We start from the raw sequence: 13,334 nt of genomic DNA on the forward strand, positions 1-13,334 counted from the left end.
CTGCAGTCATTTCCATCAAGAAAGCCCCCTCCCTCCCTTCTTGTCTTCCTTTTGTATTCTCTGAGCCCTGGCCGCAGTAGTGCGACGCACACTGAACTGCTAACTACAAGGTCAGCAGTTCACACCCACCAGTCTCTTCACAGGAGAAGGATGATGCTTTCTACTCTTGTACATGTGTAAAGTCTCAGAACCCCCCAGGGGGCAGTTCTACTTTGTCCTATAGGGTGTCTGTGAGTCAGAATCAACTTGATGGCAGGGAGTTTTTGAGTTTGGGCTTGCGTCGGTCCCTGGCTCACTACCTGGTCTGGCACCAACCTCAGGATCGGGTTGTGGCTCAGATCCTCGTGATCCAGAAGGTTTTCATGGGCTGATTTTGGCAAGTTGATGGCCAGGCCCTTCTTCCTACATCCATCTTTGTCTGAAAGCTCCACTGAGACCCAGCCAGCATCTCAGCAGCACATAGGCTCCAATGGCAGAAGTTCACGGGCAGGGGTTCAAATTCAGGGCTCTCATCTGGAAGGAGTCCCTTCTATCACAGAGCCAATTATACAGGGCCAACCAAATCCAAACCCACCACTGTCCAGTTGATTCCAACCGCTAGCAGCCCTGTAGGGCAGCACTGAACTGCCCTATATGATTTGCCAGGGGCTCTGATTATGCACTCATCTGCTGACCACAAGGTCAGCTGTTTGAAACCATCAGCTACTCTTCGGGAGAGAGCCTAGGTTCTCTACTCTTGTAAAGAGTTACAGTCTCAGAAACCCACTGGGGCAGTTCGTTCTACCCTGTCTTATAGAGTCACTATGAGTCAGAATTGACTCAACTTCAGTGAGTGAGCAAATGAGTGAGAACTATACTGAATTAGACAGCCCCATCTGCCTCCCATCAGTGAAGGGCCAGAGTAAAGATTTTAGATGATGCAGGCCATGCAGTGTCCATCGTAATGATTCAACTCTGCTGCAAAAGCAGCCACGGGCTCTGAGTAAGAGAATGGGCCTGGCTGTGTGCCCGGAGAACATTATTCATAGAAACAATCAGTTGGCTCCCTTTGTCCAGCTCCTGGGTTTTTTGCATGAAGTGTTTAAGGAGTCCTCCTCTGGAGGCCAGGTGCCTGCTTCTTCCCTTGACTCCACACATTGTAGGGTCAATGGTCCCCCCCACTCCCGAGATCTGCTCTGTAACCCAGGGAAGCACTTATTGGGGGACAGTTTCTGAAAAGCAACAGAGAAACGTGTCTCCGTTGATGTCTTCCACCAGTTCCTGACATTCCTGCTACGGAAGTCCCTCCTCCAAGGGATTTCTCTGCAAGAGCCTGAGGAGAAATGTGCATTCAAATCTCCTCACTGTGACTCACATCCCATGGCTGGTGGTTTCGAACTGCTGACCTCAAGGTTAACAGCCTGATGCATAACCACTACGCCACTAGGGGTCCTTTGAAACATGCAAGAGGGAGGTCAAATGTTGAACAGAGCATAAATGAAGACTAGGCTGAAATTAATCGGCACTCTATATTGATGATCAGCAGAGTGTTTTGTTTTTCTTTGCTGACATAGTTTTGTGTACCTGGCGATTGATGCAAAGTGAAGGTCATGTTCTGGGGTTTTAATGAAGAGTAGATTTGATAATTAATAAAGTCAATATATGTCATTTCTTAGAGACCTACTAAGCTGAAGTCCAGACACTCCTTGTGGACTCAGACAAGAATGGTAGAAGAAAGCAGGAAGCAAAGGCATGAATGACCGTTACAGGTGCTTCCGCAAGGGCTGTCTGCCTCCAAGTGCATAGTGTTTCGGCTATCCCACAGTTACCTCTATTCATGTTACAGTCAATAAAGAATTACTTAAATACTTTGAAGCTTGTGAAGAAATTGTATTCCTAATAGGCTCACGTTCTCCACGCAATCCCCAACAGACTACAAGAACGGGCTTGAAAGCGATGTTGTTTTTGGTCAAGATCACGATGACACTCGAATCCCCACCAAAATCTGTTCCCCTTTAACGAACTCCCCTAGGAACGAGTGCAAAACCGCCATTCCCTCCCACCACCACCCTTCCATACACATAGCTCCAAGCACAATGGACCACACATAGGGAGCACTCAAGAAATGTTTCTTTCAAAGAAAGAAAGAGTGACTGAATATATATTCCCCTTTGATGGTGGAGAAAGTAAACGACTTCAAATACGAAGGTCTAGAGACAGGACAAAAATCTAGCACATCTTTCCAATAACACTATACATGCCTATTGCTTTCAAAGAAAAAGAGGACCAAGCATTGTCATCATCATTTGGGGCTTACCATGTTGGACAACTGGTTCTCCTAAAGGCTCCCCAGCAATTAAGACAAAGTGGCATCTCTCAGGATCCTAGAAGCAATAGAGAAAGAATCAAACAATCAACCCACTTTTTTGTTGTTGCTTTAACTCAGTTTATTGGGAGAGCTTATAGATATAACATTCCATAATTCAATCACATTAGAGAGTGTTGTACAATTGTTACCACAATCAGTTTCACAACATTTTCTTTCTTCTTGAACTCCTTGATGCCTGCTCCCCTTTATCCCCTCCCCCCCACCATGCCCCCTAGGAACCCTTATTATGATTAATTTTTGCCATATTTTACACATCCAACACATCCATTCACAACCCGCTTGTGATTGAATGCAAACTGGAATCCATTTTGAAGTTGCATGCTGGTCAAATGGATAACCTTCAGATTCGGGATGGAAATAACCAGAGTCGTTCTGTGCATATTTTCAGTATGGAAAAGACTATTCCTTAAGATGCTTAGTAGCAATTAGAGCACAAGAATAAGCCTAGACCACAGCAGTATTAACTTTCTCAAAGCAATAGAGGGTTTAAATGATGACTCTGTTAAACTGGAAACATCCTGAAGACAAACTATGTGACTGAAATGTGACCCTGGTGGCATAGTAGGTTACTCGTTGTATTGCTAACCATAGGGTCAGCAGTTCAAAACCACCAACCTCTCTGAGAGAGAAAGAGGAGGCATTCTAATCATGTAAAGATCTAAGCTCAGAAACCCACAGAGGCAGCTCTTGTCTGCCCTATAGGATCAGTATGAGCCAGAAATGATTCGATAGCAGTGGGAACTTGACAGGCCCGCCTTGTTTTCGGGATTTCGTAAGTTGTCTTCCTGTTGACAATCTTACCACTTGTCTACAGGTCCCTTTAAGGGGAAAATAATTGAGTTTCCCTTTTCTGACAAGTTTCCACCAGACACAGATTCCACCTTCAGAAGGTTTGCTCTACTGCTTTCCCACTATCAACATAATTTTAATCAGGGAATATTATTTATGAATATTCTAAGAAGATTTTATGGACTTTGCCATTTAGGCCCATCAATGTAAAATGGGCCCATTGATGTGGACCTAAACAGAACCACGTAAAAACAGAGCATCCACGGAGCACCTGCTGAGGCAAATATCTGTCCAAAAAGCATTCTATTACATTAAAGCTTCTAAAAGTTGTCTGTAATTAAGGATGTGATTTTTCCCCCTTGAAACTGGAAAACAAAATATTAAAATGATAATATCCAGTGTTAGTGTGGGTATCAGGAAACATATACTTTCATACATTGTTTGGGAGATTTTAAAATGATACAAAAACCCTTAAGGAACCCTGGTGGTTACGCTATGTGCTGTTGCTCACAAGGTCAGAAGTTTGAACCCACCATCTGCTCTGAGGAAGAAAGATGAGGCTATCTACTTCGGTAAAGATTTATAGCCTTGGAAACCCACTGGGGCAGTCCTACCCTGTCCTATAGGGTCACTATCAGTCAGAATCAACTCGACGGCAGGAAATGGAGTTTTTACACCAACACACACACAAATCAAGGATATAGTATAAGGCAATAATCAGTTTCACATAAAGTCTGCTCATAGTAGCACTATTAACGATAGCAAACATTAGTAATCAACCCCAATCCCATTGCCTTTGCATTGTTTCCAATTCATAGCAACCCTATCTAAAGGTATACTCGCAGACAGTCGCATCTTTTCCCTGTAAAACGGCTGGTGGGTTTGAGCCCTAGACTTTGATGCTAGCAGGCTAACACTTAATCCATTATGCCATCACGGCTCCAACACTGGACAGACGTGTTCTCTCATAATGAGGAGTTAGTTATATAATTATCCTATTTTTTACAAGATGAAATATATGAGTAGTACAATTTATTTTTTCATTTAAGTACACAGCTAAATGTCCATAATGTATTGCTAGCTTTAAATGTGTCAAGAAAATTTTTAAACAAAAAAAATAAGTGTTGATAAGTGATATATATAGAATTATTCTAGTTTTAAGGAACATCTTTAAAGAAGCAAGGCTTGGCAAAGTTTGAGAAAAAACATACCCACATATAATCACTAGTTATTTCTGAGTGATGAGAATGCTTTTCCCCAATTTTACTACAATGGACATAGGTTATTTTAAAAGTCTAAAGTAATGGCAAAATATTTTTTCTTTGAAAATTTGTGCTTGTGGAATTGTTTTCAAATCAAATGCATTTCAGACTTCACAACCATAGGGAGTGATTCAAATCTTTCATGCAATTATTAACATGTTAAAACTGAGTCCTACCTTTACCAAGTCCTAAAAGCATATAAGCTATTCAATAAATTTATGTATATAGATATTGGTGCTTTGATTTGGAATTAAAGGTAACTGGAGTTCTGTAGCCCTGGTAGTGTAGTGGTTACGTGTTGGGCTGAGATCTGCAAGGTTAGCAGTTTGAAACCACCAGCTGCTCCACCGGAGAAAGACATGGTTTTCCACTCCTGCAAAGAGTTGCAGCCTCAGAAACTTGCAGGGCCAGTTCGAGTCAGCCTAGAGGGTCGCTACGAGTTGATATCGACTCGATGCCATTGAGTGAAAGTAAGTCTGTCGCAGCTGCCTCCCATGTGGACCTGTTTGTTTGCTTGTGGTGCCTTGGTTTAGGGGACTCTGGTGAAGCTGGGGCAATGTTTCCCAGAATCCTCTTCCTGTGCATTAAAGTATCATCTGGAAGGTGGAAGAGGAGCGGCAGCCCTTGCTGTCAGAAAGTCACGGTGGCTAGATGTGATGGCAGGCTGAGAGCTGCTGCTCTCTCCAGCTGGTTCTCCTTCCCTTCCATGCTCTATCCAGTTTTCCCTGACTCTGACCCTGATGATCAAAAGCAGGCCCCATGGTCCCATCAGACAGAACCAGCCTTCTCCACTGGACTCCTCCTTCTGTTCCTCTTTGTGGCGTCAGCTCAATGATTGACAGGATGGTGCATTTTCAGATCCCCCAGCCTCCCCCTTCACGGTTTTCTTCTCCAATCCCTCCCACACAGACATGCTCTCCCAGTACGCTCTCTTGCACCTGCCATCTCGGGAGAAGGCCCAAGCTAGTCAGGAGGAGCAGCGAGCGGAACTGCAGGCCATCTGCAGAGCATTCCCGCCTGGGCTCAGGCCCCAGCTTTCTAGCTGAAAGTAAGCACAGGATAGAGCCTGCGCAGCTCTCCAGGGAGACATGCAGAAGCCCCCTTCAGCACACACGTAAGAAAGAACACACCGTCGTTGTTGTAAAGCCCCCACAGTGTAGGGTCATTTGATACCCAGCAATAGATCACTGAGACAGTGTGCTTTCTTTTGAGGCGTTTCTTACCACTGCCTTCAAGTCAATGTCAACTCACAGCGACCCCAGATAGGATTTCCAAGACTGCCAACCCTATAGGCACATCCAGCATACAACTGGTGGGTTTAGACCGCGAACCTTGCAGTTAGCACCCCAGCGCACAGTCCACAAAGCCACCGTGATTATGCAGTTTGAAACTAACCCTTAAAAGTATTTTAAAACTTCAACCATGTTCTAATGACCTTAACATTTTTATTATGTGACAAAGTATTCTATCATATAATAAAGACTCACCACCATCGAGCCAATTCTGACTCATAGTGTCCCTCTAAATATACATTTATGTACTTCTACATTATGTATGTACACGATAAAGTGCATTATGGCTCTTGGTAGTCATAGACCTTGGGAATAGAGGATTATCCACTGGACTTCTAACCCCAAGGTCATAAGTTTGAAACCACCAGCCACTCCTTGGGGAAAATTGGGGTTTTCTACCCCCAGAAAGAGTTACAGTCTCAGAACTTCATAGGGATAGTTCTACCTTGCCCTAGAGAGCCACTATGAGTTGGCATTGACTTCATGGCAGTGAGTTTGGTTTGGAGTCTACATCATAGTCTTTGAAATTCCCACCATGACAGGGTGGGACCATGTTGTAACTATCTCTTAACCATTCCAAACAACAAAATCGCTGCTAAACCATCCCCAGGTCTATATTTCTTTATACATCATCACCTTGCTTATCCATAACAAAGTGAACGGTCCACTGATGCTGGTGTGTACCCAGCAAAAAATCAGAGTACCCCCTAAAAAGGTTTCTGACCTTTCCCATTTTACAAACAAGTGTCACGAAATCCATATACTAAATATCATCCCTTTACCCATCCCGTAGACCCTCTGTCAATCCCTCATCAGTCTTGCTTTACCCACAACTCTCACAAATAGGCTTTGTGGTTCTCAAACCCATAGCAGATTGGAAGTTAAAGGACAGGAATATGTAGCAACGATGAAACATACAACTTTCCTTTAGTCCTTTAATGCTTCCTCATTCCCCCACCCCCACTATCATGATTCCAATTCTACCTTACAAATATGACTAGACCAGAGGATGTACGCTGGTACAGATAGGAACTGGAAACACAGGGAATCCAGGGTTGATGATCCCTTCAGGACCAGTGGTGAGAGTGGTGATACCAGGAGGGTGGAGGGAAGGTGGAGTAGAAAGGGGGAATTGATTACAAGGATCTTCATGTGACCTCCTCCCTGGGGGACGGACAACAGAAAAGTGGGTAAAGGGAGACGTCGGACAGTGCAAGATATGACAAAATAATAATTTATAAATTATCAAGAGCTCATGAGGGAGGGGGAGCGGGGAGGGAGGGGAAAATGAGGAGCTGATACTCAAGTGGAAAGCAAATATTTTGAGAATGAGGATGGCAACAAATGTACAAATGTGTTTGACACAATGGATGTATGTATGGATTGTGATAAGAGTTGTGAGTCCCCAATAAAACTATTTTTTAAAAAAGGACATGAAAGTACAAGAAAATGGACAGCTTGATATCAAGCATGAAAATTATGTATATTTTTGAAATGAAGAAAAACTGTCAGAGAAGCTAAAAAATGTATCTGGCATTTCTGTAGTCACCAGCAGGCTCTGCAGACATCATACTAAAGAACACAAGACCATCATTCATGTCCCTGCAGATGCCAAGATTAAGTTTAATTCTGCAGAAAATCATCTGGAAACGGGATCTAGCATAAATAATTTCTTGTTTTTTTTCAATGTGATGTTTGAATGGCTAAAAAGGCAACATCACAATGAAAACAAAACAGAACTCGGTTATCCAGAAGGGTCTCTAAGACTGGAGAGGTAATTGTGTGAAACAGGGATCCTCAAACTATGGCCCGCGGGTCACATGCGGCCCTCCGAAGACATTTAACTGGCCCACTGGGTGTTTTTGCCCCATTTGTTTTTTTATTTCAAAATAAAATATGTGCAGTGTGCATAGGAATTTGTTCATTTTTTTTAACTATAGCGTGGCTCTCCAATGGTGTGAGGGACAGTGAATTGGCCCCCTGTTTAAAAGGTGTGAGGACCCTGGTGTGAAACAACAGACATTCGAACAAAAGAAAAAGAGTTTAAACCATCATACTGCATCCTTCTGGTTCACTGAATTGGAAAGATGAGCATTGTTTAATAGTGTTTCCGGGGATGGTGTGTTGGTCTTGCTTGGGGCATGGCTGGCGGCAGACCAGAGAGAGGGAAGGGTCCCGAGAGAAGGGGAGAGGAAAGGCTGGCCTCTTTCGGTTGTGTGGGCGCTGAGTGCTCACAATGGGAGTGTCTTAATTCCAAAGATGCATCTTTTAGGGATGAGGGATGAGGGTGTCCAGTAGTTTACATATTTTGGAATGATGATAGCTTAAATATTTTCAAGATAACAATTTTGCTCTTTTTGATATAACTCAAAGCAAATGGTGCCTTTCCATTTGAAAGTCAGATAGGAGGATAAAAGGACACATGTGTTTTGTCTGGCACGAAAACTCATTGAACTGCGAGGCGTGCAGGAGTTTGGGAGCTTGGGTCCATCATTTTCAAACTCTGGAGGGCAGCCGAAGTGTCTTTAATGACTTTTCCACATGTTTAACCTCAGCATGGCCCCTTCGCCTCCAATCCAAGGCAGAGCCAGTTGGTGTTTTGTTCTTATTTTTAAGTGCATCATTCCAAAGCAATCCTTAGCAAGCGAAAGTAGCTAACTTTTCTAATACTCTGTAGAGCAATAAGGTGGCAAAACGTCCCAGTTGCTCTCCTCGTGAGAAGTCTAGGGAGCCTAGAACTGCTAAAGTGAAAGGAAGATGTCAAAGGGTGGTGTGAGAAAAGGCAAGTGTGAAAAGACTTGGAGTAAGAAAACCAAAAAGAAAGAACATGCTTCACATGTCTCAAGTTGACAAAACTGGCGTTGGGGGCGCGGGGGGGGACGGGGAATTCAAGCGTCCAAGTTGCAATACTCGATTCTATGGACAGAATGTTGTTGTTGTTATTTAGTTCTGAATGGTGGGGATTCTGGGTACAACAGAGCAAAACATGCCCCTGCCCCGAGCCATCCTCACACTTGTCGCTCTGTTTGAGCCCATTGTCACGGTCCCTTCCTCAGTCTATCTCCTCTGTTCCTCTTTCTGTTTCACTGGCCCTCCACTCGACCAAGCACGATGTCCTTTGCCAGGGATGGATCTTTCCTGACCGCCTGTCCCAACTCTGTGTGATGTCTGTCTGTCCTTGTTTCTAAGGAGCGTATTGGCTATCTTTCAATGATGCAGGAAACATCAGAAGAAGATGGAAGGGCAGTCTCGGGGTGGGAGGAGGGGAAAGAGATGGAAGGAATACACAAGAGTCGCTGTACCTCAAGTAAATGGTTTATAGTCAACCATTTCAGGAGAAGCATGACCTCTTTGAAGTGTTAAGGCACAAAGTTGTCACTTTGAGGACTAAGGTGCACCTGGCCTAACCCACGGCATTCGCAATCACCTCATATGCATGTGAAAGCTAGACGAAGATTACTGAAGACCAGAGAAGAATTTAAATTATGGTGGTGGCAAAGAATATTGAAATTATCATGGACTTCCTGAAGAACAATCAACTTTATCTTAGAGGAAGTCAAGCCAGAAGGTTCCTTCAAAGTGAGGATGACAAGACTTCACCCCACACACTTTCGATATGTTAAAAGTAGCAAAGTCCCTGGAAAAGGGCACCATGCTTGGTACAGTGGAGTGCCAGTGAAAAAGAGCAAGACCGTCGATGAGGTTTGATCCCAAGTTCTAAGAACCCTAAAAAAGGGAAGTCAATTTTGAAGCCACCGTTAGAGTCTGGCCTTCATCCAAGAAGTCAAGTTGTTGTTAGTGCCATCGAATGGCTCCACTGTGTTCAACTAGGTTGCTGTGAGACAGGATTGAGGATTAGGTGCTTGGGTTTGATAGGGCCTATTTCACAACAATGGTTAGAAAGGGCCATTTCACCCTCTGGGTGATGAAAATGGGGGGTGCTAAGGAATGGGTCAGGGCAGGCCGGGGCAGAGAGAAGGGGCGATCTGCGCTGGCCCCTCCATCCCCACCACTCCTGCCCTAGAGATTGGCCACTCTGGAGCACACTGTCTTCCTGCTGGTCAAGCCACAGAGAGGGGCTCCAGAGTAGAGGTCACTGACATGAAGGGTCACTGAAAAGGCAGGAAGAGCAGGGTCTGAAGGAAGACAGAGAAGGAATCTGCTCAGAGTTCTTCACTTCAGACCAGTGCAAGAGGGCTTGGGGGCAGCCCTGGGAAGTCACCCCTTCCTCCTTTGCCTCCCCTGAGGCTAGGACTAATTCCCAATATTCCCAATAAGGAAAGTCCTGGCCGTGACCCCCAGGGACTCTGGTCTCTTAGGACAAACATCCCCATTCTTCATTGGACAGCACCTATCAGGTAGGACAGTTGTGAAATTTGATGTTTTCCATCCGTGAGGTCTCCAGCTACCCAGAGGGCACCCACTATGCCCTAGATCAGGGGCAATCAAGTCGATTCAGACTCTTAGCGGCTCCTTGTGGCACATAGAACTGCCCCCTAGGGTTTCCTAGGCCAATCCCTGGATTGTTTTCTCTTAGAGCCACTGAAGGGTTCAGACTGCTGACCAGTTGCTGGCAGCGGTGTGTTAACCATTGCGCCACTAGCGTAATCCTATATCAGTATGTCTGCCTAACAAAAGCTTCCCTACATCTCTGGGGTATTGGGTTGAAATACAGGAACTTGCTATGTTGTGTAGGTTGACTAGGGCGGTTTCCGATGGCTCACTATAGAATTAAAGGGAGGTCTCTGGCTTTCAAGGTGTGGTAGTTATATAATTGCTTGTCAATTTGAGGATTAAGAGTGTAGAGGTGGAGTCTAGCTTGTCAATGTGATCATAGCCAATGAGACCTTTGTGTGGGCATGGCCTTCTCCTAAGAACCCTGGGAACTCCTGTATTTCTTCCTTGGAGGTGGGAGACGACATTTCTCTCTCTCTGCTCACTCCCTGGGAGACATTGCAGCTGACAAGACACATGGAACTACTCTAGTGCCCTGAGCTGGAGAAGCCACATGGACCTACCCTGATGCAACCAGACCTCTGAAGCTGGAGAAGTCACACAGAGACCCCTGCCAGTGCTGACACGCTTACATCGCCACTGGATCCAAAAACTTTCTACCCACTGGCCTGTGCTCGTCCTGCTTTCAGCATCATTGCATGTGTTTTGTGAGTCTGAAGAAGACATTATAGATAGCTATCAGCCATATGGGCTAATATCAGACTTCTGGGCTTGGACTGGGATTTTTTTCTTAATATACATTTACCCTTTATATAAAACTCTGTCTTATGCACATATGAGTTTCTATGAATTTGTTTCTGTAGTCTACCCGGACTCGCACCCATGGGCTTTTCTTTCCTTCTCTTTGCATCTTGGTTCATCAAGGAGCAGCCTGGGATGGGCTAGGTCCCTGGGTAGTGAAAACAGTTTCCACCTGGCTTCTCACCAAAAGGTGAGTGGCTGCTAGAAACCACCTGGGAGGCCATGGAAGAAAGGCCTGGTGATCTCTTCCATAAAAGCCCTGTGGAGCACAATGGCACAGGGACATGGCAGGGGCCCATCATGAGTCTGAATTGAGTGGGCAGCAAAAGGCTTTTGCTGTTGTTTTAGGCGGTGGGCTGTGGTCCCATCATGCCTTGAACCTAGTGGATTCTCTGATAGCAGGGTCCGGGGACCAGGAGGGACACAGAGTTGGGAATCATCCTCATCGTTTCCTAATCCCCTCTATTAGACTGACCCAGAGGAGCCAGAGGGGCATACTAGGCTCCCAAGATGAAGCATGAGTGACATAAGGGGATGGTGTAGGCTTGGGAAAGCAACCTGGAATTGAAACTTTTCCCTAATTCCTGAAATTCTGCAACTTTACCTCAGAAAGCAGTGATTCATCACAAAAGGACTAGGCACCGCATCCTATGGTCCTGCTCATTCTCACCAGGGTTGAACGTATATGAAAGAAACCACTGGTCATTGCCCACTTTCACCTGCTCTCTTGCCATGCTGTTCAGTCACCGGCATTACTGGCTGCCTAATGTTCAAGGATGCATGCAAATCTCTATTGCTCCTTCAAGGGGGACAACTCACTTTCCCAGAAGCGGAACACAAATGAAAGTCAGTATTTTAAGGACAAGCAAGGTGTGTTGCCGCCAGGTTCCGATTTCTCAGGGTAAATAGCAAGGGCTTTACAGGATTCCTACAGTGGGGAAATCTGTTGAGATCAAACTTTGGAATCACCCTGTGGAAATAAGACAAATGAATAAGAGGTATGGATGCTACACTTGACTGTGTGGCATGGTTTCCTCCCCAAAAAAGAGAGAAGAAGAAAAATCTCCACTCCCCACGAGAGGAAGGCATATTATTGGAAACGGGTAGAAAGTCCTAGGGAAGGAAAGCAATGCTTTCCCGTGCTTACCTTGTTCTCCACCTGGACATTGTCACCTTCCCCCAGCACTGCGGTGTGATGAGGTTCTATTTTCTGTTGTGCATCATCGGGACCTACAAAACAGATGGCCTGCCAAATTAGGCTTGCTTACAGCTGTAGAGTTGCCCCTCTCCGCACCCACCCACACACGCACCAGGATGCCATGCACAACCATTCACAATGGTGCCCTTGCCATGACGGGCAACGGACTTTTGAGATCCACAGGGTTTCCGTTGGCTACATGTTGAAAGGAGGTCACCTACTCTGTCTTCTTGCTCCGTCACCTAGGCTGAAACCAGTGCAGCCTCACAGCGGACCGGCCTCCACTGCCAGCCACATGGTGGCTGCACATCAGGGACATCAAGCAGAAATGGTGCCCAGGCTACTCGGGGTAGAAAATGAGAATCCTACTCCCACCCCACCATCGTCCTATCTTCTCTCAACTCCAGCAATAACAGGCACCTCAGGCACTCTGAGGCAATTGTATTCGTTGTCATCCAAGTCTGGAACTGGCTTGTTTCCACCATAGAAGAAGAGGGAGGTACATTCTGCATTGAGTTTCCATTTACCCTTCTCATAACATGTCAAAATCGATGCTCGATTAATGAGAAGCCAGTAGGCATGATATACTCATTACGAGTGTTTCCTTGGGTGAAGTTATAAACCTCATAAGAATCAAGTATACTTAGGAAAATTACTCATGCATCCAAGAGACTCTCCCACAACATTGATCATTGGGCCTTGCTCAGAGTTCAATAGCTGTGGGTCAATAGCTACCTGACTAACGTATTTTTTAAAATTGAATTATTCGGAGTGAATCTCATGAGAATTTCCCAATGAGATTTTGAATGATTTGAATGCCAGGATTTTCCCCTCGTTCTCAGCCATTGTAGGCGATCCATCAATACTTGTTGAGATCCATTGATTCTGGCTCCCTGGCACACCCTGAGAGAGTTCTTCCCCATCAAGGATTTCGGCCAGCAAATGTCATAGAAAACCATTCATTTCTCCCTCGGGCAAGGCTTTGGCAGAAAAAAAAATGAGGCGTGGGAGTCGAAAAAGAATCTCAATGTGAATTGGGTACAATTTTTTACAGTGATATACAGCATCATCATCTTAAATATGTTTTACTGAGACTCCTTGGGAGTGATGAGCCATGTGGTTCTGGTCCACTACATCATCTTTCACACCCATTACCCCACGGCCCGCTC

The 13,334-nt window shown here is 45.1% G+C and overlaps 1 protein-coding gene across 2 annotated transcripts in view; it reads right to left on the reverse strand.

Moving 5' to 3' along the window:
* PIR (pirin) overlaps nt 1-13,334 on the reverse strand; it is a 92,889-nt gene that overhangs the window by 809 nt on the left and 78,746 nt on the right. For both annotated transcript variants that reach the window (XM_075539007.1, XM_075539008.1), the window contains exons 8-9: nt 12,115-12,197; nt 2,297-2,363 (exon numbers count right to left, since the gene is read on the reverse strand). In XM_075539007.1, coding sequence (XP_075395122.1) covers nt 2,297-2,363; nt 12,115-12,197 — 150 coding nt within the window. The remainder of the gene's footprint in view (nt 1-2,296; nt 2,364-12,114; nt 12,198-13,334) is intronic.

This window comes from Tenrec ecaudatus, chromosome X (genome assembly GCF_050624435.1).
Source record: "Tenrec ecaudatus isolate mTenEca1 chromosome X, mTenEca1.hap1, whole genome shotgun sequence".
NCBI lineage: Eukaryota > Metazoa > Chordata > Mammalia > Afrosoricida > Tenrecidae > Tenrec > Tenrec ecaudatus.